The sequence below is a fragment of the Chiloscyllium punctatum genome, chromosome 7, assembly GCF_047496795.1.
Source record: "Chiloscyllium punctatum isolate Juve2018m chromosome 7, sChiPun1.3, whole genome shotgun sequence".
NCBI lineage: Eukaryota > Metazoa > Chordata > Chondrichthyes > Orectolobiformes > Hemiscylliidae > Chiloscyllium > Chiloscyllium punctatum.
In genome coordinates this window covers 66,951,036-66,974,901 of record NC_092745.1, presented here as the reverse complement: position 1 = coordinate 66,974,901, position 23,866 = coordinate 66,951,036, and the positions used below count along the sequence as shown (strand labels likewise).

Below are 23,866 nucleotides of genomic sequence, written 5' to 3'. Positions count from 1 at the left end.
GAGTCATCCTTTTGGAAATGTCGTGGAAAAGCTGTGGAATAATCTTGAATCCTCCCAACAAATTCTTTAATCTTCAGACAGAAGCGCGATGATCCATCTCGGCCTGGTCCAGTGGTCCCCAGCATTATAGATACCAGTCTTCAGCCAATTCGACTCACTCCAAGCGATATCAAGAAATGATTGGAGAAACCGGATACTGCAAAGGCTATTGGTCCTGACAACATTCCGGCAACAATATTGAAGGTTTATGCTCCAGAATTTGTTGTTGCCCTAACCAAGCTGTTGCAGTACAGTTATGACACTGGCATCTACCCAACAATGTGGAAAATTGCCCAGGTCTGTCCTGTAGTCAAATATCAGGACAAATCCAACCCAGCCAATTAGTGTCCCATCAGTCTACTGTCGATCATCAGTAAAGTGATGGAAGGTGTCATCAACAGTGCTATCAAGCAAGATCTTCTCAGTAATAACCTGGTCAGTGACACCCAGTTTGGGTTTCACCAGAGCCACTCAGCTCCTGATCTCATTACAGCCTTGGTTCAAACAAGGAAAGAGAACTGAAATACAGAGGTGAGGTGAGTGACCATCTTTGAAATCAAGGCTGCAGTCGACCAAGTGTGGCATCACTCCCCACTATTCTAAGGTCAGAAATGGGGATGTTCGCTGAGGATTGCACAACGTTCAGCACCATTTTTGACTCCTCAGGTGCAGAAATACTTCCATGCCCAAATGCAACAAGATCAGGACAATATCCAGACTTGGGCTGACAAGTGGCAAATAACATTCACACCACATGAGATAATTATTAAGAGATCATTAAGAGATAATCTAACCACTGCCCCTCGATATTCAATGATGTTACCATCACTGAATCATCCACAGTCAATATCCTGGGGTTACCATTGACCAGAAACTCAATTGGACTTGCCACATAAGCACAGTGGCAGGTCAGGGGCTAGGAATAGTGCAGCGAGTAACTCACCTCCTGACTGTCTAAAGCCTGTCCATCACCTACAGGACACAATTCATGAATATGATGGAATACTCCCCACTTGCCTGGATGGGTGAAGGTCCAACAAAATTGAAGATGCATGACACCATCCAGGACAAAGTAACCAACTTGATTGGTACCACATTCACTCCCTCCGTCACTGCTCAATAGCAGCAGTGTGTACTATCTACAAGAAATCCTACACTGCAGAAATTCATGAAATATCGTCATTATTGCACATTCCAAACCCAAGACCACTTCCATCTAGAAGGACAAGGGCAGCAGATACATGGGAACACCACCACCTGTAAGTTCCCCTCCAGGCGACTCACAATCCTGACTTAGAAATATATCACTGTTCCTTCACTGTCACTCGGTCAAAATCCTGGAATTTCCTCCCTAAGGGCATTGCGGGTCAACCTACAGCACATGGATGGCAGCGGTTCAAGAAGGCAGCTCACCACCATCTTCTCAAGGGCAACTAGGGATGGGCAATAAATGCTGGCCAGCTAGTGATGCCACTATCCCACGAATGAATCTTAAAAAAAAATTACAATGTGGAGGATGATTTTACTTCCTGGGTACATGACTGCCTATATTAAATGTTAATCACCTCTTCTGGCCTCAGTTTTATTGCTTCTCATATGACACGATTAAGGTTTGCTTTGAAAATGGGAACATACTTTCCAGCTAATGGTACAGTGAAAGATCAATAAATCATTGGAATTTTGCAATTACTTGAAATAAATCAAACACCTGAAAAGTTCAGCACATCAGAAATAAATGTGTCGGAATAACAATTATTAAAAGTACTTACTTTTATCATTTTAATATTGAAGGTTATTGATAATATTTTAAACCATATTTTATACTGTGCACTGCTTACCTGAATAGGCAACACCACAAGGGCGACGCAGATCATGATGACTACCAACAACTTGGAGGGCCAGATCTGGGGTGTAACATCCCCAAACCCCACCGTAGAGAAGGTGACAATGCAGAAATAAAGTGAATCAAACAGGGTCAAGTTATTCCCTGCTCTTTCCAAATGTTGTATTCCACAGATGCTGAAAATTGAGGGAAAATTATAAGGGTTAAAAATACTGCCAACCAATCTCCAGCCGTACAATCTAACACACACTTTCAAACGAGGATATTTTCATTCTGTATCCCTTGGTTGTTCGATAATCTCTGTTGTGTTTAAAAGTGCATCATGATTCGAGCTTTTTTTTGCTACTTCTTTTGGGGAGTACATGGCTTTGTTTCTTAAAAGTTATTGGATTGATGTGTCATTCTTTTTGTAGTTATATAGATTCTCAACAGATTCAACCAAAACAACTGTGTGACTTTTTTTATGTAGCAATAAGGTGACACGAGAAAGCATATTCTGGCCAAAACCATCATCAGTTAGAATTTCATAACGCTAACAGGGAAATGGTTAGCTAAAGAGAAATAAAAGCAACTCTTTTTCACTGTTGAGTGTAATCTTTTGAACATGTCTTTGACAATATCGAAATCAGGATTCCATTGCTCTTGCTTCCACCAGACAAAACATCCAAACATTCAGACACAATCCGAAATCTAGTCAGTGTGATTCAATGACAGATCTTTGTGAATTTGTTCCTGACTAAACATCACCTTGACTGTTTATGATGGTGAGAAATGGAAGCCTAAGAAAGATTACAAACTAGTTGAGGTTTACTTCTCAAACAAATGTTAGTTTTAGCTTATTGTGGCAATTTGGTGTAAATTTATACTTCTCTTATTTATTGTTCTGAAGTGTAATAAAACGTGGCAACAATAAATTCCGAACAATAACTTTTTAATTCATGCAATATACTAATTGAATCAATTGGGAGACAGAGCTAACATAATACTGGGCACCCATGGCACGCTTGCTATTTGAAGAACATTACGCAATCTTATGGCCTGACACATCCATCAGACCTTTATCACCATTTAGACAGGAAACTAACCCTCATTCAATAAAGAGTATTCTGCAACAGCCATACTTTAAAATGAGGCACAAATAGTGAAGTGATTACCCATGGACACACACATTCTCAGTACCAAAAAAAGCAGACTATAAAAAGGCCATTCCATTTCTTTTGCCCAGCTGTGTTTTGTTTCTTTTGTCTTGTCCCCTCTCCTGTTAATCTCAAGTACCTTCCAGTTTTCAGGAAGGATCCATATTCGAAGCTTCTCATCTACTCTCTGAACAGATATCTATACAGACATACTTGATGTTTCAACATTTCCTATATTCATTTCAGATTAAAGATTAAGCTAAGATGTTCCACAATACAAGAAAGGATAAGAGCAAAGTCTCTCTCTCTAAATTCAATTGCAAGTAGGAAGCTAGAATCAGATAATTAACATGAGAAGGAGAGTCTATTAATGTCCCCATAGTCAACTACAATAGAATCAAGCATGATTACAATGATTAGACTACATTGAAGAGCTTACAAGTCCACTCAGCTAAGAGTGCAACCAAACACTTATTCTCCTCCTGCTACCCCATTATCATAGATGCCAGTTCAGTTCACTATGAGTGACATTATGACCAGGTGATTGCATTGCACACAGTACAGCCCTGACATCAATGAGGTATCTAACAGTATCGTCATCGCTGGAAGGATTCAGAAACCTCAGACTGTATCAGAAAGCTCAGCTTGAATTTCCCCTAAATAGCTATCCATAGCTGAAGGTCAATGCAGATTTAGATTTTCCAACTGTCAGTGTTTTAATGTGAATTTATTTTGAAACAATTTATGGCTGGTTATAAAATAATGACAGGTATAAAGTTTAATTCCCACAGGGGTGTCCTCAGCACATATTTGTGGTACTCCTGCAAAAATCTTTTGAGAATTAACAGCATATCCCCTTTGTTATTTGAATGCCTCATCCATCCAGCTTTCCCTAGTGTTGAAACTTTCATTGTAGTTATTTTACTCGTATGGAACTTTTTTGGTTCTACATTCAAAGAAAGAGAGAACCTAACATTAAGATCATCGTGAAAATATTCAGCTTTCATCACTTGACTTTATTACCCAAGATTATCACAGACTAAAAAAAAGTTTCACAAAGGGCACTACTGCTCTAAAATGGCCAGCGTGATCACTTTGTAAACATAGTGTGGAGGTGTCGGTGTTGGATTGGGGTGGACAAAGTTAAAAATCACACAAAGGCAGGTTATAGTCCAACAGGTTTATTTGGAAGTACAAGCTTTCGGAGCACTGCTCCTTCATCAAGTAGTTCAGAGTGCTCCAAAAGCTTGTACTTCCAATAAATCTGTTGGACTATAACCTGCCTTTGTGTGATTTTTAACTTATAAATATAGATAATCTACGTGCAATCTATGAAACTAACTGCATTGAAAAGGCCATTTTATTCAAGAGGCACTGAAAATCAGTACAGGATATCTTTTTCTACTCACAGTTGTATGATAAACTCTCATACTGAAAGGTGAAAGTTTGGCTACCACTATTCAGCTTGGAATAAAGCGATGACAGGTAGCAGATTCAACAAAAGAAGTGCACATCAAGAGCAGGAGCAACAAAGGAGAGAGAACGCAAGATCGACTAAAAACCCCAAAGAAATCGGAATCTCTTCTCTCCCTCCTTCCATTAATCTCAGAGGTGAGTGCCAGTCGAAAAACAATTTGGAAAAACCACCATTCACTGAGAAATCAAGGTCCTATGCATGCTTCAGCACTTCGGAGGAAATAAGACAACAACTCAACAGTTTGGACTTAGCTTTCACTCTTGGCACTGTGGTGAATTACCCCTCCTACCTGGTCATCTCATTGAATTTTAAGTTCGTCTGCAGTAACTTAGAAAGCAAAAGCATTAAATACCTGATCTCCCAAGCTACAAACTTAAGCATAACTGAAGGAATTACAGACAAACCAGGGAGAACAGGAGCAATATTTTGTAGTTTATATAGTTTATATTAAAGATAGCCTTTTAATCACTATCCTTCCAGTCGGGTGCTCTCCCTAAGGCTGAGCCCCTTGCCCCCAGGTACTCCCGCCTTGAGTGACTTTGACATCACGACCTTCAGCCCTCACCTCCTGAGATCACTGCAGCCACCTGACACTGCAGGTTCCAGCATTTAAATCTACAGAATCCAAGAAAAAAACATTACTAAACCTTCTTCTTTTTGGTTAAACAGTTAAAAGACATTACGCTCTTTTTAAATATCTGTGAGACTAAGTGTAGAATTTCGAGCACAAGAGAATAAAAGAGAGATGAGGGGGAAGGTGAGTCAGAGAAAATATCCCAAATAGACAGGAAAGGCAGAGAAGATATTTTCAATTTTCTAAATTGTTGATGAAAGGACGCCCGTTGAATTGTAAAAGCAAACAAACCCCTGTTTGAGAGGAAGAAATAGGAGGTTATATGATATAATGGACTGTGCTTACTGAAGAGCTTAAATGATAATTCTTTTGGTTAATATTAACTTATCTATTTTACCCCAACCAACTGATTGTTCTGTTACCAACTGTACTAGGAATGGAAGTCATGCCTTGAATATGTCAATCGTAAACTATCTTCTGAATAACAAACTTGGATAGTGCAAACTCTTGGTATCCTCACAGCTAGCAATACTAAAACATAAGTGATCAATATCAGTCATGTAATATGACCTGAATCTAAGTATAACGCTGTGTGCACTTAGGTGCATGTACTGCATGTCAAACATAAGATGGTCAACAACTTGACCATGTTTAATATCTGCTCGTACACACAGCAAGCAGATTCAGTCAAAAATACTGCAGAGTTTTATTATGCCAAGCACAGGGAAGCAACATTTGCAATGCAACAGGGGCTTGGTCTTGGCGTTGCGGCTCAGAAAAGGATAATCGTTTTGAGCCATTCACTTTCTGGGAGCTCCTGATTGGCATTTTGAATGGAGCAACATTGAACTATAATACCAAATCTATAAAGGGTTGATGGTTGTCTGTAATTCATAGGCATAGTCAGTGAAGAAGAATCTGACTACTTTAAAATTATTTTTTAGCTTTTTTTTTCAAAAGTCAATGAGACAATGGTTCTTTTGTACCAGCAAATAAAGAACTATTTACTAACCTAGTTGCATAATATTAACATTGACTTAATATAACAGTTTTATCTGGATTGTTCAGGCAAGATAATATTGGCTTAACCTTCAAGAGATTTAAAGGCTTGCTTTACGAGAAACACATGGATTAGTTTCCGTAAATCATGAAAAAAAACACGGTATGTATTGCCAAATTTTCAATCTATTTTGTTAAAGAACATTGGGGGTAGCATGGTGGCTCAGTAGTTAGCACTGCTACCTCACAGCACCACTACCTCACAGCACAAGGGACCCGGGTTCGATTCCAGCCTCAGGCAACTGTTTATGTGGAGTTTGCACATTCTCCCTGAGTCTGTGTGGGTTTCCTCCGGGTGCTCCAGTTTCCTCCCACAATCCAAAGGTGTGCAGGTCAGGTGAATTGGCCATGCTAAATTGCCCCATAGTGTTAGGTGCATCAGTCAGGGGTAAATGTAGGGGAATGGGTCTGGGTGGGTTACTCTTTAGAGGGTCGGTGTGGACTTATTGGGCCAAATGGCCTGTTTCCACACTGTAGGGAATCTATCCTAAGTGGACAAAGATACACTGTGATTAATTGAAGTCAAAATGTAAAATAAAACCCATTCCCCAACATATTACCTCCATTCAGATTATATTAAAATGATCTGTAATAGAATATGAAAAGCATACTTTTTTCTGTTTCACAAGATTTCTTAAAGACCCCGCAAAAAAAAGACATCGCCAGCTAACTAATTTCAAATGTATTTCCCTTCTTTAGTATCAATACATTACATGACTGATTAGAATCTCACAGTTGTACTTGATAATACAAAGCTCTACAACTTAATCTAGTCAGATCCTATTTAAGGTCCAAATTTAAGACTGTAACTGAAGAACTATGGTGGTTAAGCGCAATAGTCATAAGTCACTTGACACCAGGTAAAAGTCCAGCAGCTTTATTCGAAATCACAAGCTTTCGGAGCACTGCTCCTTTCATCAGGTGAAGTGAAAAAAACACACAGGTACACAATTTATAGGCAGTGAAAGCCCAAGATTATACAAATATTGTGAATGGACAGGCCGAATAACAAGTCTCTGCAGTTGACCAGAAGTGTCAGATCATGTGAGTAAAGTGTCAACAGCTGAATAGCAAGTGAAGGGGTGACCTATGATCTGATTAGTTGAAGTAGAGAGCTCAATGGTGGTCACGTCACACCAACCAGAAGTAATACTCCATTGCGATCACTAAGAGAATACAGTCTAGATTTGCTCAGTAAAATATCTGGAAGCCTTCCCAAGGTCACAAACATTTTACAGCGCGATTATGGCATGGTCAAAAATTAACAGAAGTAATCTGTGCTTTCAGCTCACCCTTCATCGGTCTACTAGACGAACAGCTGGAAGTTGTGCAGGGCATTATAGGAGGAAGATGTGGAAATTTAATATGTGTCTCAAAGCTTAATAATTTGATATACTTTATTTCCACTCATTACCTTCACTATATCCAGAATGGTAAAAGTGGATGCAGTATTTGTTTTCTCCCATAAGATAATCATAATCCTTAAACTGTGTAGGACCTGTCTGTGCAGTTGAAAATCCTGTTCTTTTGATCCCACACAAAAACAGCATTCAACTGAATGTCGTTATAACAAGATACATTGCATTGTCATTCATAATGATTTTATAGTTACACTGGAGGATCCTATGCTCCATTTGTGACCTTTCCCTCCACAAACTTGGATTTTCCAAACTGTTCTTCTTGGCAGCTCCCGACAGGAGATCAAATGAGACTGGGATCTCGAGACAATAAGGCTCACATGTTGTAACCGCATGCCAAATCACTCATTGACAGAACATTGGCATTGCAAAGTATTGCTGCTGCACAATATTCTCAACTGAATATTTCTTGAATATAAGGTGTATAGTTTCAATGCCATCCAAATATAACGTCATTGCTCTTAGATATTCTACATCTTCGCTCCAATATCTCTTTTGGCATTTGTCACCTGATCTCAACAAAGCTGATTTGGCTCCTTGTTACTTATCATGCCTTTATCATCCTAATGGATTAACTGGGTTTAAAGCAGTAAATCACTGTTTTAAAGGCAGACATAATAAACAAAACAGGCAACATTAAAGTAACAAAAGAAATAGCAACATACATTGGAGTTGTTAGAAGGCTCAAGCCTTTTGCAGAAAATGGATGCACCTCACACAAGAGCCCTCTTCCTACATCAGGATACCCCCACCCCCTTTGCCAAAGGTCATTATGGTCCCAAAGGTGCCCTCTCTCTATCAGGCCTCCCCCCTCCCTCTTCCAAAATTCTCAGGCCCTCCTGGGAATCACAAGGTCCCGGGTTTGGTATTTGGTTTCTGTAGCTACCTGCCCTGCCAGCGGTGCTGCTGGAAATACAGAGCTGCCAACCAACCAGACCAGTCAGCACTGCTCTGAGAGGGAATACCCAGCTCAGGTCCCATCTCCAACCAATTAATATTCCTTGCCCTCACCATGACATTCACTCCTCTACTTCTAGAGGGTTAAAACTGAAAAGACGCTAGATTAAAACTGTATTAAACCTCAAACACAATTAGAGTAACACGTGCAATGCTTGCTGCCACATTGGAAAAAAAAAGACATGAAGAAACATTAGCAAAAAACTGTGATAACCTATAGGGACAATGCCAGAAGTACATCATAATACATTGCAGGAAATGTTCGACTGGCCGTTGTCTTGACCAACGGAGGCTGAGGCTTAATCTATGGTCTTAATAATTATGAAAGGGTTTGAGGGAGTGGATAGAGAGAGAATGGAATGGATTCAAAAAAAGGTTCAAAGAATGGGCTGGAATCTAGGAGGTTTGGAAAATTGGATGGAGGGGGGGTACGAGATGTGTCAGGGCTGTCACATTCCTTTTCTCCTGGCTGGCATTGAGGAAGGTCAGAGGACAGCCCTCCACTCTGAAGCTAGTTGTGTAATCAATTCCAAGGCCAGACAAGGGCTCCTTATTGCTGTCGCTGGCATTTTACCAGTGGCAGGTGGCCCTCTACCACATATGGAGATCAACAGGTTAATCCGTGGCAGCCTGTCCAGATCCAGGGCCCAGTGTTCCATGGAGGCTGCCTCCTACAGCAATATTGTCTCCAATCCTCAGTGACCCAGAACTTCTGCCCCTCGCAAAGACTGGCATTTTTGGGGGCAGAACATCAAACATTAAAGTGAATGGAACTCCAATGCCAGGCACGATATGAAGTACGGTTAGAGCTCTGAGAAATGGCTGAGGTGGGGTCACCTCAGACTCACAGACCAATGAAATTATTGATCACCCCATAAATAGATGGCCAATGTAATGACTCATGGGAAAGAACATGATCAGGGCCATGATGATAAGATAGTCATTGGGAAATCCAGAAGAAACTCCTTTAACCAAAAAGTGGCAAAAATTTGGAATTCAGAACCACATTAAGTGGTTGAAGTGAATAGCACAGATTTATTTAATGGGAAACTGACAAAAATTGAAGGAGAAGGGAATAGACATTCATGATAGCTAACAAAAAAAAACAAGGTTAACATTATTCACAAGGAAGATTCATATAAAGTTGCAAGAAAAAAAAGCAAACCTGAGGACTGGGAACCATTTAGAATTCAGCAAAGGAGTATCAAGAGGGGATTGCAAGGCAAAAATTGACAATGAGTTAAATTGCAAATTCGGACTGTAGCATCTTCCATTAATATGTAAAATTGAAAAAAATTAGGGCAGCCAAGTGTAAGCTCCTTACAGTATACAATGCGCAAACTGATCATTGAAAACAAGGAAATGGCAGATGAGTTAAACTACTATAAATTTGTCTTCATCAAAGACAACACAAATAGCACTCCTAGTATGAGCAAAAAAAAAGTGCTGGAGAAACGAATGAGATTGAAAACTGATAAATCCCTAGGGCCTGATAATCTACACCCCAGGTAACATAGGAGGTGACATGGAAATAGTAGATGTGTTGGCTGTCACGTTCTATAAATTCTAGAACAGTCCTGGCAGATTGGAGGGTGGCACACATTATGTCACTATTTTAAAAGGAGGAGAGAAACAGTGACATTTTGGAACAATTAATCTAATATCAGTTGTAGGGAAAATGCTAGTATCCATTATAAAGGATGTGATCACAGAACACTCAGAAAATACCCACTGGATTAGACAAAGTCAACATGTATCGATAAAAAGGAAATACTGTTTGACAAACCTTCTGGAGATTTTTTGAGAATGTGACTAGAATAGTAGATGAAGGTGAGTCAGCCGATGCGATTTACTGGATGTTCAGGAAGTACTGATAAACTCCCAAAGGTTAGTGTGCAAAATCAAATCACTTAGGATTGGTGGCAACATACTGGCATGGATTGAGAATTGGTTAGCAGATGAGCGACAGAGAGTAGCAATAGTGGGTCATTGTTTGAGTGAAAGACAGTGATGAGTGAGGTACTGCTGGGACCAATACTTAGGCTCAGCTATTTACAACATAGATGAACAATTTGGATGAGAGAATCAAATCATATTTCCAATTTTGCTAATGATATAAAACCAGGTGCGACTGTTAGCAGTAAAGAGTATTTAAAGAAATTTCAGGGCAATTTTGGCAGAGAGGGGTGAATGCGTGCAGACACAGAATCACGTGGATAAGTGTGAAGTTGTCCAGTTTGGTAGAAAAAACACAATGGCAGAGTATTGATAAATGGCGATAGATTGGGAAACGTTGATGTACAAAAGAAAGTTGAGTGTCCTTGTTCACTAGTCAGTGTAAACAAATATGCGAGTGAAGCAAGCAGTTAGGAAAGCAAGTGGTATGTTGGCCTTCACTGCATAAGGGTACACGAGTAAGGAAGTCTTACAGCAGCTGTATAGGGTCTTGGTGATACCACACTTGGAATATCGTACCCAATAAACGATATACTTGACATAGAGGGCGTGCAGTGAAGGTTCACCTGAGTGATTCCTGACATGACACGTCTGTCACATGAGGAGAAATTTGATCAGCTGGGCCTGTATTCACTAGAGATCAGAAGAATAAGAGAGTCCCTCCATAAAACTTATAAAATTCAAACAGGGTTGGACAGACTGAATACAAGAAGGACGACTCTCCTAGCCAGGTGTACAGAACAAGGGCTCACACTGTGGTAGGCCATTTAGGAGTCTAATGGAGAGCTATTTCTTTCCTAAGAGAGTGAATCTTTCTACCACAGAAGGCTGTGGAGGACAATTCACCAAACACGTTTAAGAAAGAAATAGATTTCTAGAGGCTTAAAGCATCAAAGGTTATGGGGTGAGAGCAGGAACATGGTACTGAGAGAGGATCATCCACAATCATGTTGAATGGTCAAGCAACTCAATGGGTCAAGTATAGAGTATATATTCCTGCTTCTAAGTTTCCATGATAGTCTTAAAGGAGGGAAGATGAGGAGACTCGAGCAGAACATAAAACTTAGCACAGACCATTTGGGGCAAATGGCCTGTTTCTGAATACCCAACATAATCCCCTGTGGTTCCCTGTCTCTTCATTTTTGCCAAAAGCTCCAATAGGCTGAAGTGCCTTTGCAGGCTCTCCAGTTGTTTTCTGATTTACTAGCACTATCTTTTAATGGTGCCCATCCTTATCAGTTTCACTTCTGTGCAATTCTCATTCCAATCGCTAATGTGTTTCCTATGCTCGTTTGAGTCAGTGTTTGAAAACATACCAATAAGCTGACCTCAGAAAACTTACAATAGATTGTCTTAAATGCATGAGCATCTATTATATTGCAATTATGTGAAAAAAATCCAAACTTTGTGCTCCTGTAAACATACAGTACTGGAAAAAAACCCAGCAGTAATTATCTGGTATGTTTATGTCCCTTTGTTTTGTTTTCTGTTGCTTAAATTTACTTTCTTCACAGTGATTTTTAATTCATTTCCATAACTTCTGATCCATATTGCTTGTATGATTCTGCCTAGGTCACATCTGCTCTTTCTTGTATAATCCAATGCGTTTTCGTTTAAGCACAACTATGATTATCTGTAATATAACACTCTCAAGTCACAGTCTGAATTTACATGTAATTGTTTGCCCTACTCATTAGCAAAACTTATTGCCTCTGCCATATTTTGGTGAATCCCAAAATTTCAGTACTCACATGGAAGAATATTGCTTTTATCTGGATCATCATTCCAGCACAGCCTTACCCCCATTCCTATTTTCATAGGGTCTACTTTGAAACCATCCACAAGCTGAAATCACTCAGTTTTGTAAAACATGAGGGATAGATACCACAATGCGCTCTCTATATCAATTCATGAATCTACATCAATGTTTTAAGTGTGTGTAAGCAGGAAACGTGCACTGTTAATATCATTTGTTGTGAGAAAAGGGCATGTCCTTTCGAAACGGGCTGTACAGGTTTTAGTTGAGAGTGTGGTGCTGGAAAAGCACAGCAGGTTAGGCAGCATCCGAGGAGCAGGGGAATCGACATTTCGGGCAAGAAGCCTCATTCTTGATGAAGGGCTTCACCTGAAACGTTGATTTTCCGGTTCCTTGGATGCTCCCTGACCTGCTGTGCTTTTCCAGCAACACACTCTCAACTCTGATTTTCAGCATCTGCAGACTTCGCTATCTCCTGGACAGTTTTCTAAATGATTAGGCAATGGAAGCAGCCAAATTCAATGTGGAAATTCTCATGCTCCATTCTTCAGAGGTGTAACCTCTCATACAGCACAAACGTCCATCAAGGTTCCAGCTTGGTGCTCACAAATTTGTAAGCAGAAAGATAAGGTGAAATACATTGTATATTCAGGAACATCGGGTACCCGATAAGCACAGTCGGCCAATTTCTGCACAACAGACCTAAATAGGAAGACACAACACATGCAGAGCCATCTTACCACACATCAAAGACATCTTAGAGATGATGACCAGACCACTTTGGTCTCCAGGCATCATGGTAGCCCACAAACCCACCACCACACTGAAACTGCTCCTGATGAATTTAAAGGACACCATACCAACAACCATCAGAATGAACATCATATACAAAATACCCTGCAAGGACTGCAACACACATTACATTGGACAGACAGGCAGGAAACTAGCCACCAGGATACATGAGCACCAACTAGCCACCAAAAGACATGACCAACTATCATTGGTATACCATACACACAGATGAAGAGGGACACTATTTCGATTGGGACAATATCCATCCTGGGGTAGGCTAAACAAAGACATGCACAGGAATTCCTAGAGGCCTGGCATTCAAACCAGAACTCCATTAACAAAGGTATAGATTTAGACTCCATTTACCAAACTCTCAGAAACAGAAATGGAAATGATATCAGCCACCACAACAATCTGAGATAGATAATTAGCGAGCGGGACAGAATACCAGCACTTCACCAGAGGCTCACTGATGATGCTATCTAGCATGGTGATGAAGTATCTGAGAACAAATCTACCAGGTTAGCAAGCAAACTTACAACCTGATCCACAAGCTCAGCTGCAAATTTTCCCCAGAATCTCAAACCCGACAAAGAGGCAGGCATAACTGGGACCGATGCGGATACCCATTGTCACAACTTTGACCTGAAGAAAATGAGATGAGTGAAATGAGAAGTTGTGCGGGGTGAGGACCAGCTCAGTCAAGTGGACAAGAGTGTGGATGGAGATGGTTTAGGCCTTTTTTCTAGGTAGAAGCAGAGAGCCCTGAGACCATTCTGACAGGGAATGGATGTGTAAAGGATTTGCACGTTGATGGTAAACAGGAGGTGGGTGAAACCCATGAACTAGAAATTTTGAAACCATCACAAAGCATGAGGGAGGGACTGGACAAGGGGAGAAATCGAGGTAAGGTAGGAATAAATAAGTCCCATGGGCATGAACAGACAGAAATTCAGGGTCTACTGGACAGTTCTGTTTGTGGATGTTAATGATTTAAATTATGGGAGGGATGATTGGAGAATATCCAGATGACATTAAAATTGGCTGGAAAGTTGATAGTGAAGAGGATGATGGCGATTGTAGAATGTCAATATTGGCCAGGAAAATGACCATCTCCAACAAAAATCAATCTAACTACTACCCTTCGATATTCAGTGGTGTTAACGTCACTGAATCTCCTATTATCAACAATCTAGGGGTTACCATTGATCAGAAACTGACTAGACTTGCCACATAAATACAGTGGCAGGTCAGAGGCTAGGAACACTACAGTAAATAACTCACCTCCTGACTCTCCAAAGCCTGTCCATCATCTACAAGGCACAAGTCAGGAGTGTGATGGAAAACTCTCTACTTGCCTGGATGGGTGCAGCTCCAAAAACACTCGAGAAGCTTAAAACCATCCAGGACAAAGCAACCCATTTGATTGTGATACCACTCAGTCACTTTACCACTGCTGCTCAGTAGCAGAAGTGTGTATAAGACACACTGCTGAAATATGCCAAAGATGCATAGACAGCAGCTTCCAAAGCCACAACCACCACAATCTAGAAAGACAAGGGCAGCAGATATATGGGAACACCACCACCAGCAAGTTCCCCTCCAAGCCACTCATCATCTTGACTTGGAAATACAGCTGTTCCTTCAGTGCCACGGGGTTGAAATCCTGGATGGGGTGGGGGGTAGGGTGAGGTGCCACACGACTACTTACGATCTATGTTAATGACTCAGGTGAAGAAAGTGAATGTACTGTGTCCAAGTTGCAGATGACACAAAAATAGGTGGGAAGGCAAGAGGAGAGAATGACAAAATATCTGCAGAGGGATATGTTCAGCTTCAAGTGGACAAAACAATATGGCAGATAGAAAATAATGTACGAAAATGTGAGATTGTACACTTTGGCAGGAAGATTAAAGGAGCTGAATATTATTTAAGAAGAGAAAAATTACAGAAAGCTACCAAACAGAGGGATTTGGGAGTCTCCATTCTTGAATCTTAGAAAGCTCTCATCTAAGTTCAGAGGGTAATAAAAGAAGGCAAATGAAACAAAGGGAATGGAGAAAAAAAAAGTAGGGAAGTTTTGCTGAAGCTATACATCAGACCACCGCTGGAGCTGGAATAATGTGAATTCTTTCGGGACTCTTATCTGTGGAAAGAAATTGCAGTGAAGACAGCCCAGAGAAAGTTCACTTGGCTAAGACCGGATATAATTGAGGAGAGGTTGATTTGGTTTGACCTGCACTCCTTGAAATTTAGCCGAATGAGAGACAACCTTATTGAAACATACAAGATTCAAAGGGGACTTTACAGGGTTAATGCAGAGAGGTTGACTCCCTACGTGGGAGAGTCTAGGACCAAAGGGCATAATTTCAGAATAAAGACTCACATATTTAAGGCAGATAGAAGGAGGATGGTAAATATTTGGAATTGTTTATGACAGAGGGCTGTTAACTCTGGGCCATTAAGTACATTCAAGGTTTCACCAGACAGAATTGTAATCCATTAGGGAATCCAGCGATATACGGAAAAGGCAAGAAAGAATAATTAAGGGTTATCAGACCAGCCATGAAGATCTTATTGAACAGTAGAGCAAACTTGATGGACTGAATGGCCTACTTCTGCTATTATGTCTTATGGTTCTATGTAAAGCTGAAACTCCTGCTATGACCATGGATCAAGACCTTAAAGTAACATGGACATTGTTAACTTTGAAATCAAAATGTATTTATTACAATAATTCTGCTGCAGCCAAAATGCAACTAATATTCACTATCTAGCAAAGTCCCATGTGGGCCTCATGGAATGTTGCTCCTGGAGAGTGTCAATGAAACTTCAAAACAGGCAGAGAAACCTTCTTAGCAGAAAGCCATATCTTATAGATTTTGTGTATTTTGTCCTTCCAAGAATATACAATAAAAGGACTAAAAACAAATTGCACCACTACTGTATGTTAATGTTGAAAAGTGTGGCACTGAAAAAGCACAGCAGGTCAAGCAGGATCTGAGGAGCAGAAGAGTCGACGTTTCAGGCATAAGCTCTTCATCAGGAATGTGGGGGGTGGGGGGGAACGAAGGGGGCTGAGAGATAAATAGGAGGGTGGGTGGGGCTGGGAGGAGGGCAGCTGGCAAGGTGATCAGTAGATGCATGTGGGGGGTGATTGTGATAGGTCGGTAGGAAGGGTGGAGTGGATAGGTGGGAAGGAACATGGAGGTGCAATGTTGGAGGGTTGGACCTGGGATGAGGTGGGGGGGAGGGGAGATTTGGAAATCAGTTGAGTCCCCTCCCCTCTCATCCCAGGTCCAACCATCAAACTTGGCACCACTCTCTTGACCTGTCCTACCAAGCCATCTTCCTTCCTACCTAGCTGCTCTACCCTCCCCACCGACTTATCACAATCACCCCAACTTGCATCCACCTATCGCTTTCCCAGCCACATGCCTCCACCTTCCCCCCCAGCTTCATCCCCTCCTATTTATATCTCAGCCCCATTTCCCACTACCACACCCCCACATCCCTGATGAAGGGCATATGCCTGAACTGTCGACTCTCCTGTTCCTCAGATGCTGCCTGACCTGCTGTGCTTTTCCAGCACCACATTTTTGACTCTGACTCTAAAGCATCTGCAGTCGTCACTTTCTCCCAGTCCTTCTATATTAATAGCTTGATGACTTATTTTGTGAACTAGAGTAGTGTGGGGGACACTTAGAATAGCCATTAATCACCCCTGCACTGCAGGTAAAGGAAAAGAAAAAATATCTTCCACTCTGAGTGCTGCCAGCCAGCCACTGCTGAAAGGAATCAGGATAAAGAGTTTTAATCAACTTACAAATCCAAGAATCTCAAATTATCTGTTGAACTACAAGTGTCAACATTACCATTGATGTACATTGCAAGGTTCAACAATGAACTCTTCGCAAATAATTCAAAAAATGGTCCGCATTTTTTATTTAAACTTTTATCTTTTCAGATTCATCTTTTTGTTTTAATCTGTGGATATGTCTACTCTGTTACGATTTTGTTTCATGATTAGCAATTAATAAATGCATTCTATGCTAATTCAAGATAGACTGCCTTAATTGGCTTTTTTAAAAACATTATTTCATTTAAAACTGGGAGAAATATATCTGCAATGGATGGGATCCTATTAAAACTTAACTTTGTTGCGACCAACTGAGGGGATGGGTGAAAAAAGGGAGCCAGTTCACACTCCTCACCTGGAGCTCAATGGTTTGATCCAGTCTGGAACTGTTATAAATTGTGCAACCTCACTATGGAACTGGTTTGTAACACTATACCAGACAATGGTTAGGTGACAGCTGGAGTTTTGTGCATAGTTCTGATCATCACTCTTCAGGAAGGACATAATTGCTGCTGAAAGAATTCAGAGGTTTTTGCCAGAGTTCATATCACCATCATAAGATATGGTTTGATAACTGTTAGTTATCAACTACCAGCACAAAATGATATATGTGTCATGTCTGCACACCTTAATTAAACACTTCCTCCATGTAATCCAGCCAACCACTCCAGCAACAAAAGAATTTCAAAACCACATCATATTTAATTTGCTCTCTAGTAATAAAACAATTCAACCTAACTGAGAATTAATCATTATTTCTAATTTAACCTATTTTTCTGAACCAACTTGTTCAGAGGTGTTATTACATACCGCTAGAGCGGGTGGGATTTGATCCTGGATCTCCCGATCTCGGGTTAGGGACTCTACCTCTGCACTACAAGAGGGCCATTTGAGAATTAATCATATGCTCTATTTATGATTAAAGACTGAGATAGGCAATAAGCCAAATTCAAAGGAAGCACAAGTACATCAGTAAATATCATTACAGGTTCTACTGTATCATGTCAACATGAATCTATTTAGTTGAGCCGCCACATTTTAATCAGAATGCATTAAAACATGGTCAGTGTAAGTTTCTGGTTCAGCTTCTTTGTTTGCCATGTTTTTTTTGGACTGCCGTTCTTCCACATATATCAAAGGCTCTGGATTTATTGCACACATTTTCATTCACAGTTGAACAGTTTCCCTCAAGCACACATTCAAGTCAGAGAGATTTGTGACTAAAACATCAAGTTATTCAGCTGACAATAAGCTAAGTATTGATTCGGTAGTAGCAGTCTAGACCTCGATGAACATACATCCAAATCATGAAACTGTCCTCAAGTCAAAAGTCTTTTTTTTAAGATTAGATTAGATTACTTACAGTGTGGAAGCAGGCCTTTCGGCTCCAAAAGCCCACACCGACCGTCCGAAGAGCAACCCACCCAGAACCATTCCCCTACATTTACCCATTCACCTAACACTGCAGGCAATTTAGCATGACCAATTCACCTAACCTGCACATCTTTGGACTGTGGGAGGAAACCAGAGCACCCGGAGGAAACCCACGCAGACATGGGGAGAATGTGCAAACTCCACACAGACAGTCGCCTGAGGCGGGAATTGAACCCAGGTCTCTGGTGCTGTGAGGCAGCAGTGCTAACCACTGTGCCACTGTGCCACCATGCCACCCATTAAGTCTTGAATGAGTAAAGCCGAGATAGCAGAGGATTGAGTTTAGTTTGCACTGCATGAAGAGGCAGTGAAGCCAATTGATGACATCAAAGCGTAATATACATTTATGCTTGCTGGTCAATGGAAAAGCAATTGTTCTCCTTTAATGCAGGTGCTGAAGGATGAGAGATATGTACAGGGCTCATTAACCAGGAAAACAGTCTGCTTTGTACAGAATACCTACAACTGTGCTCCTACCCTATAATCATCTGCATTTTGCCTGCTTGACACATTAACAAGTGACTGGTAGTTGTTTACTGGCAGAGTTGGATCCAGGCAGGCTGGACCCTTTACTGAAAGTTAATCCAATCCCTGTTCACTGACATCAGAATGGTTCCCTACAGCAGGATGATGGAGCTCCTGCAAGAGGTCAGGCAGTGCCATCATCTGCTACAGCCAGGAGCACAAAAAAAGTGACCAAACCTGAAAAGAAAAGGTCTTCGGAAACACAGAAAAGTTGCTGTTGCAAATCTGTGCTTAACAAGTTGCATTCTCAAATTCTACCATGAACCCATAACAATTATACAATAATGCTGAAATCTGCTGCCAAATACGTTGGATTGAAAGCTCGTTTTCAAGGCAATTAAAAAGGATGCATTTTACCATCAGCATGTATGCACCAGAATGTAAACTAGATGTGTCTTTTTATAAAAATAGGGTGACAGGAAAGGGTTGAGAGGGTGTTGCTGGAAAAGCACAGCAGGTCGGGCAGCATCCGAGGAGCAAGATAATCGACATTTCAGGCCGGAGCCCTTCATCAGGAATCCTAATGAAGGGCTCTGGCCCGAAACATCAATTTTCCTGCTCCTCAGATGCTGCCTGACCTGTTAAGTTCTACCAGCAACACACTCTCAACTCTGATGTCCAGCACCTGCAGACCTTACTGTCTCCTGACAGGAAAGGGTGCAGATTCAACTCCCAGGTGGGATGTTGCGAGCTTTCTTAAACTGCCTGCTTGAATTGAGCATCATCAGGGAGCGAGCAGGGTGTTGTGTCTGTGAAGTTGCCTGGAGGTTGCTAGGCTAAAGATCAGGTGGGCTGAAAGGGCTGGGAAATTTGGAAGAGCGAGTTAGGTTGGTTTTGTGGATGAGATAAGGAAGTATAGGGTGCTGACATAGCGGCAATCATGCTGAGCCCATCACAGATAGGTGTCAAATGTAAGTGGCAAGATCTCCACTAGTTTCTTAGTAGTAGGCAATTACAGTGGGGTCTCTTCAGTGACAGCACATATACAGTATTTCAGACTTCTTCCAGAGTCACCTGGAGACTTCACAATCTCAAGAAAACTGTGATTTGCTAAAAATGAACTGTCAGGAAAGAAAAGCAAATGAATGAAAATGTGCAGCTTGGTTTCTTCCAGGCAGGGGAAGTAAAAACTCCCTCATCTGTTTTTATTTACAGAAGTTTGACATTGGATCAAATTTGGACTTCAAGTTTAAATAAATTCCAAGTCAAATTGAAAAGAGTAAGAGAACTCTCCTCATTCACAAACTGTCTCCCTTATGTGTTGATCTGAACTCTCAAGTGGAACAACAGCGAATGGGAGGGACAACCACTGATCTTTCCACCTGGTAGAAATGCCTGGGTCTCTTCAAGATCTTATAGGTGATTCGGCCACCTACAATAGGCAGCTGGTCTGTACATCGAAAAAGGAAGATTCGACTTCCCAGAGGTCACCTTCTGGTACTTTTCTAAGTTGAAGTGGTTTGGCAGTGGTTTTACTGTTTAGAACGATTGGCATCCAGATCCGACTTTGGTATTCCACTTGTCTCACAAGTGTGGGCTGGTTGGGTACAATCTGTACCTTTCGTGTTATGAACTAAAGGTGATACTATTTAATACAATGCTCCAGTTTCCAGGACATGCAGCCTACCACACTTGGCAACACACCAGCACTGAAATTCATATACCATAGTATTAATTTGTTTGATAGGCAGATGTCTTCTTGGCTTGACAGCAGCATCCTGTTCACAGTGAACACCACTTGTGCTGCATAGTTGTAGCATGAAACAGCTAGCTTCACTTGTTTCTCAATTCTTTGAGTTACAATATTCTTCGAGTTACATTATTCTTCCAGGCTAACCTGAATTAGGATTGTCACTTGAGCTTGCATTGTGGTGCACCTACTAAAAGGTACACATGTTAGCACACAAATGAATTTTGAATTCAGAAAGAATATGTAAATTCACTGTACTTGTTCAAACACAACAGAATACATGGCAGCATTACCGATTCAACTGTGACCGGTATCAAACTGTCAAGCTTAAAATTTAAATGAAGCCCATGGATAACTGTCAATCATCATTAATGGACACATTTTCAATAGAAACATGCCTATTAATCAAAGTCCACTTGCCTATCAATCAACATTCTCCTCTCATGTCATATAAATATGTTGGTTTTCCCTTGCATTGTGTGATTTATCCTCATGAGTGCAAGTTAAAAACTTTTTTAGTAGTGAATTCGAGGAACTAGAGGATGATATTTAATTTTATCTGCACATGGGTCTTTCAGCGTTTAGCCAATTCGCAGAATTCCAGCATCAGATGAACAGGTGACAGCCAATAAAGAGCTAGTGGTGTGAAACAGAGAGGGGGCAAGGGGGCAATGTAAACATGGGGATGAGCATAAAAATGGGGGTCTGGAGGCATAGATGATAATGTAGCAGAATTTGGTGTCGTGTAAGATATAGGCAGAGGTTTGGATGAACTGAAGTTTATGAAGAGGATGGAAGCACTGATGGAATAGCAACATTTGACCTGAATGAGGATTTCAGAGTTGGTGGGTCAAGGCATGGGCAGAAACAGGCTTTGTTAAGGAGATGGAAGTAGAGGGTTGCCCTTACAATGGAGAATATATGGGATAGAAAGCTCAGCTCATGGTCATATAGGTTACAAACATAGCAAATCTCTGTTGATTGTGATACAATTCCAATAGGATGAGAGCAGTGTACATGTGATCAAGGGATCATAATATCATGGAGTAGCACGTAGACGATGAAAAGGCAAATACTAAGGAGAGATTCTAGGGGTGCTGTGAAGTAAAAACAGAAGAAACGCCATTGCTCCAATTCCCTGTTCCATTTGGAGAACTCAGAAGGAAACTAAGTGAGAGCACACCCACTGACGTACATGTAAAAGAAAAATAGCTGCAGGAGAATGATGTGGTCAAAGTGGAAATGAAACACCACAATCACGGTGATGTGTGACTTTGGTTTGCATTGTTTTAATGCTTTGACAGGGTAGGAAACTGGATCAAAGAGCTTCCAGTATAGATTTTCAAGAAAGGTAGTCAAAAATTAAATAATACAGAGGAAGCTGAACAACCATGGAGAGGTGAACAATGTCAGAGATATTGTGGTTGATAATAAAAACCCAGGGACTAATGATGGGCTTTTTGAAAATGCAGGTAATGATGGCTGTTTTGAAAGCAAAACAAAAGGATCGCACCTGATGTGAGGAAACTTTATGGCAAGTAACATCAAGGAAGTTCAACTGAGAGTAGTGGGAATAGGATCAAAAGATCAAGAGGTGGATCTCATTGAGAAGTTGACCTTTGACAGGGCACAAGGGTAAGTTGCAAGAAGATGAGGGTTGATGGCTGGTGAGCACAGGGTAAAATCGGTTGAGGTTTTCGCTTAGCGGTTAAGAGGAGACATCATGGGCATCTGAAAGGCTTGTCTCAAGTAATGAAGAGATTCAAAAATTTATTTCCCCTTTTAGAGGTAGAAGAGGTCAGGGACAGGGTTTAAGAGAAATCAGCAGTGGAGGAAGAAGATAAATTGTCATTTGTCTGCTCTCCTGCTTAGATGGGGGTGAATGGGGTGGTCATTTTGTAAGATAGAGATGATTCTGGATCCTGTAGTCAATGTAGGGTTCTTTTCAGCTAAAATGTTTCTTTGACTGTTTTATTGACACATCCTGTATTTGGTACTGATGGGAGCAATTCAGAGCAATCAATACCATTAAAAGTCAGAAAAAAAAATCACTCTTCCATTTTGACCTGCCTAAATTCAATATTCTGAATTCATTGGTCATATATTAATTATCTACTGAAGATCTCTCCCCTAACGTTACACAACTACAAAAGACATCTAAAAAAAATTGAAGCCTTCTGCATTAGAAAAAATATTTTATATTATACTTTTGTTATTTTTGATAGTACATATTCGGTTGATGATGGTTTCCTTTGACATTTTTGTGCAAACTGTAGAATATAATTTATTTACCAGGATGCAAAAAAACCCACCATCTTAAATATGTACGTTTTAAAAAAGAAAATAGCATTTCCAGGCTCCTTTTCTTCTAAGGTCTCAGTCTAATCAGTTTGATCGGGTATAGACAGGCTGAGTGGTGTCATTGCATTTGGCTGGGGACTGGCTTAATTGCCAATAGCGTGGTGCTGGAAAAGCACAGCCCGTCAGGCAGCATCCGAGGAGCAGGAGAACCGATGTTTCGGGTATAAGCCCTTCATCAGGAATGAGGCATGTGGGCAGGGGGGGCTGAGAGATAAATGGGAGGGGTGTGGGGTTTGGGGGAAATGTAGCTGAGAAAGTGATAAGTAGATGAAGTTGAGGGAGAAAGTCAGAGGGGGAGTTTAGGCCAGTAGATGGGAAAGGTGATGGGCAGGTCAGGAAGGCGGTGCCGAGTTAGAGGCTTGGGACTGGGATAACGTGGGGGGCGGGAAAAGGAGGAAATTGTTGAAATCCACATTTATCCCAGGTGGTTGCAGGGTCTCTTTCCGCGAATCAAATCATCTCACTCAATGTTAATTGCTCTCAGTGATTGAAATTCTGTGATGGCGGTTCTGGATGGTAGCTGGGGTGTTGACATTGGGCCTAGCTACATGAAGGCCAGGGCCTCTAATGGACAGCTCTGAGACCAAGTGCTCCAACTGTGGCCATATAGTCAAGCCAGGTTCACCAGTCAGACTGCAGCCAGCGGAAAGACTGAACTACAACAGTGACTCCACAATAGAATTTAACCACATAAGCAATGAATGACTGTGCGTTAAAAATTAATGTTACGTTAAGAAGAAAGGCAGGAAGAGCATCTTTGCCATTTCTTGTTGCACCACGCTGACTCTATGACATGAACTCCATCCATCCAGGGGACATCTAATTTGAATTCTGGGCTCTTTTGTCTGCTCTGTATTGCCCATTTACTGTTAAACATATGTATCCAATAACTGCTACTTAATCTGGAAGGGACATGGAAATGTAAGGGGTGGATGGATGTTTGTGGACTGCTTGGCCTCAGTGGCATTGCAAGGAGAGGGGTGAGGTTGG

At 41.1% G+C, this 23,866-nt stretch overlaps 1 protein-coding gene across 2 annotated transcripts in view; it reads right to left on the bottom strand.

Annotated features, from left to right (window-relative positions):
• The window catches only part of LOC140479765 (potassium channel subfamily T member 2), a 723,557-nt gene that overhangs the window by 377,381 nt on the left and 322,310 nt on the right, over nt 1-23,866 (bottom strand). For both annotated transcript variants that reach the window (XM_072573900.1, XM_072573901.1), the window contains exon 11: nt 1,878-2,058. In XM_072573900.1, coding sequence (XP_072430001.1) covers nt 1,878-2,058 — 181 coding nt within the window. The remainder of the gene's footprint in view (nt 1-1,877; nt 2,059-23,866) is intronic.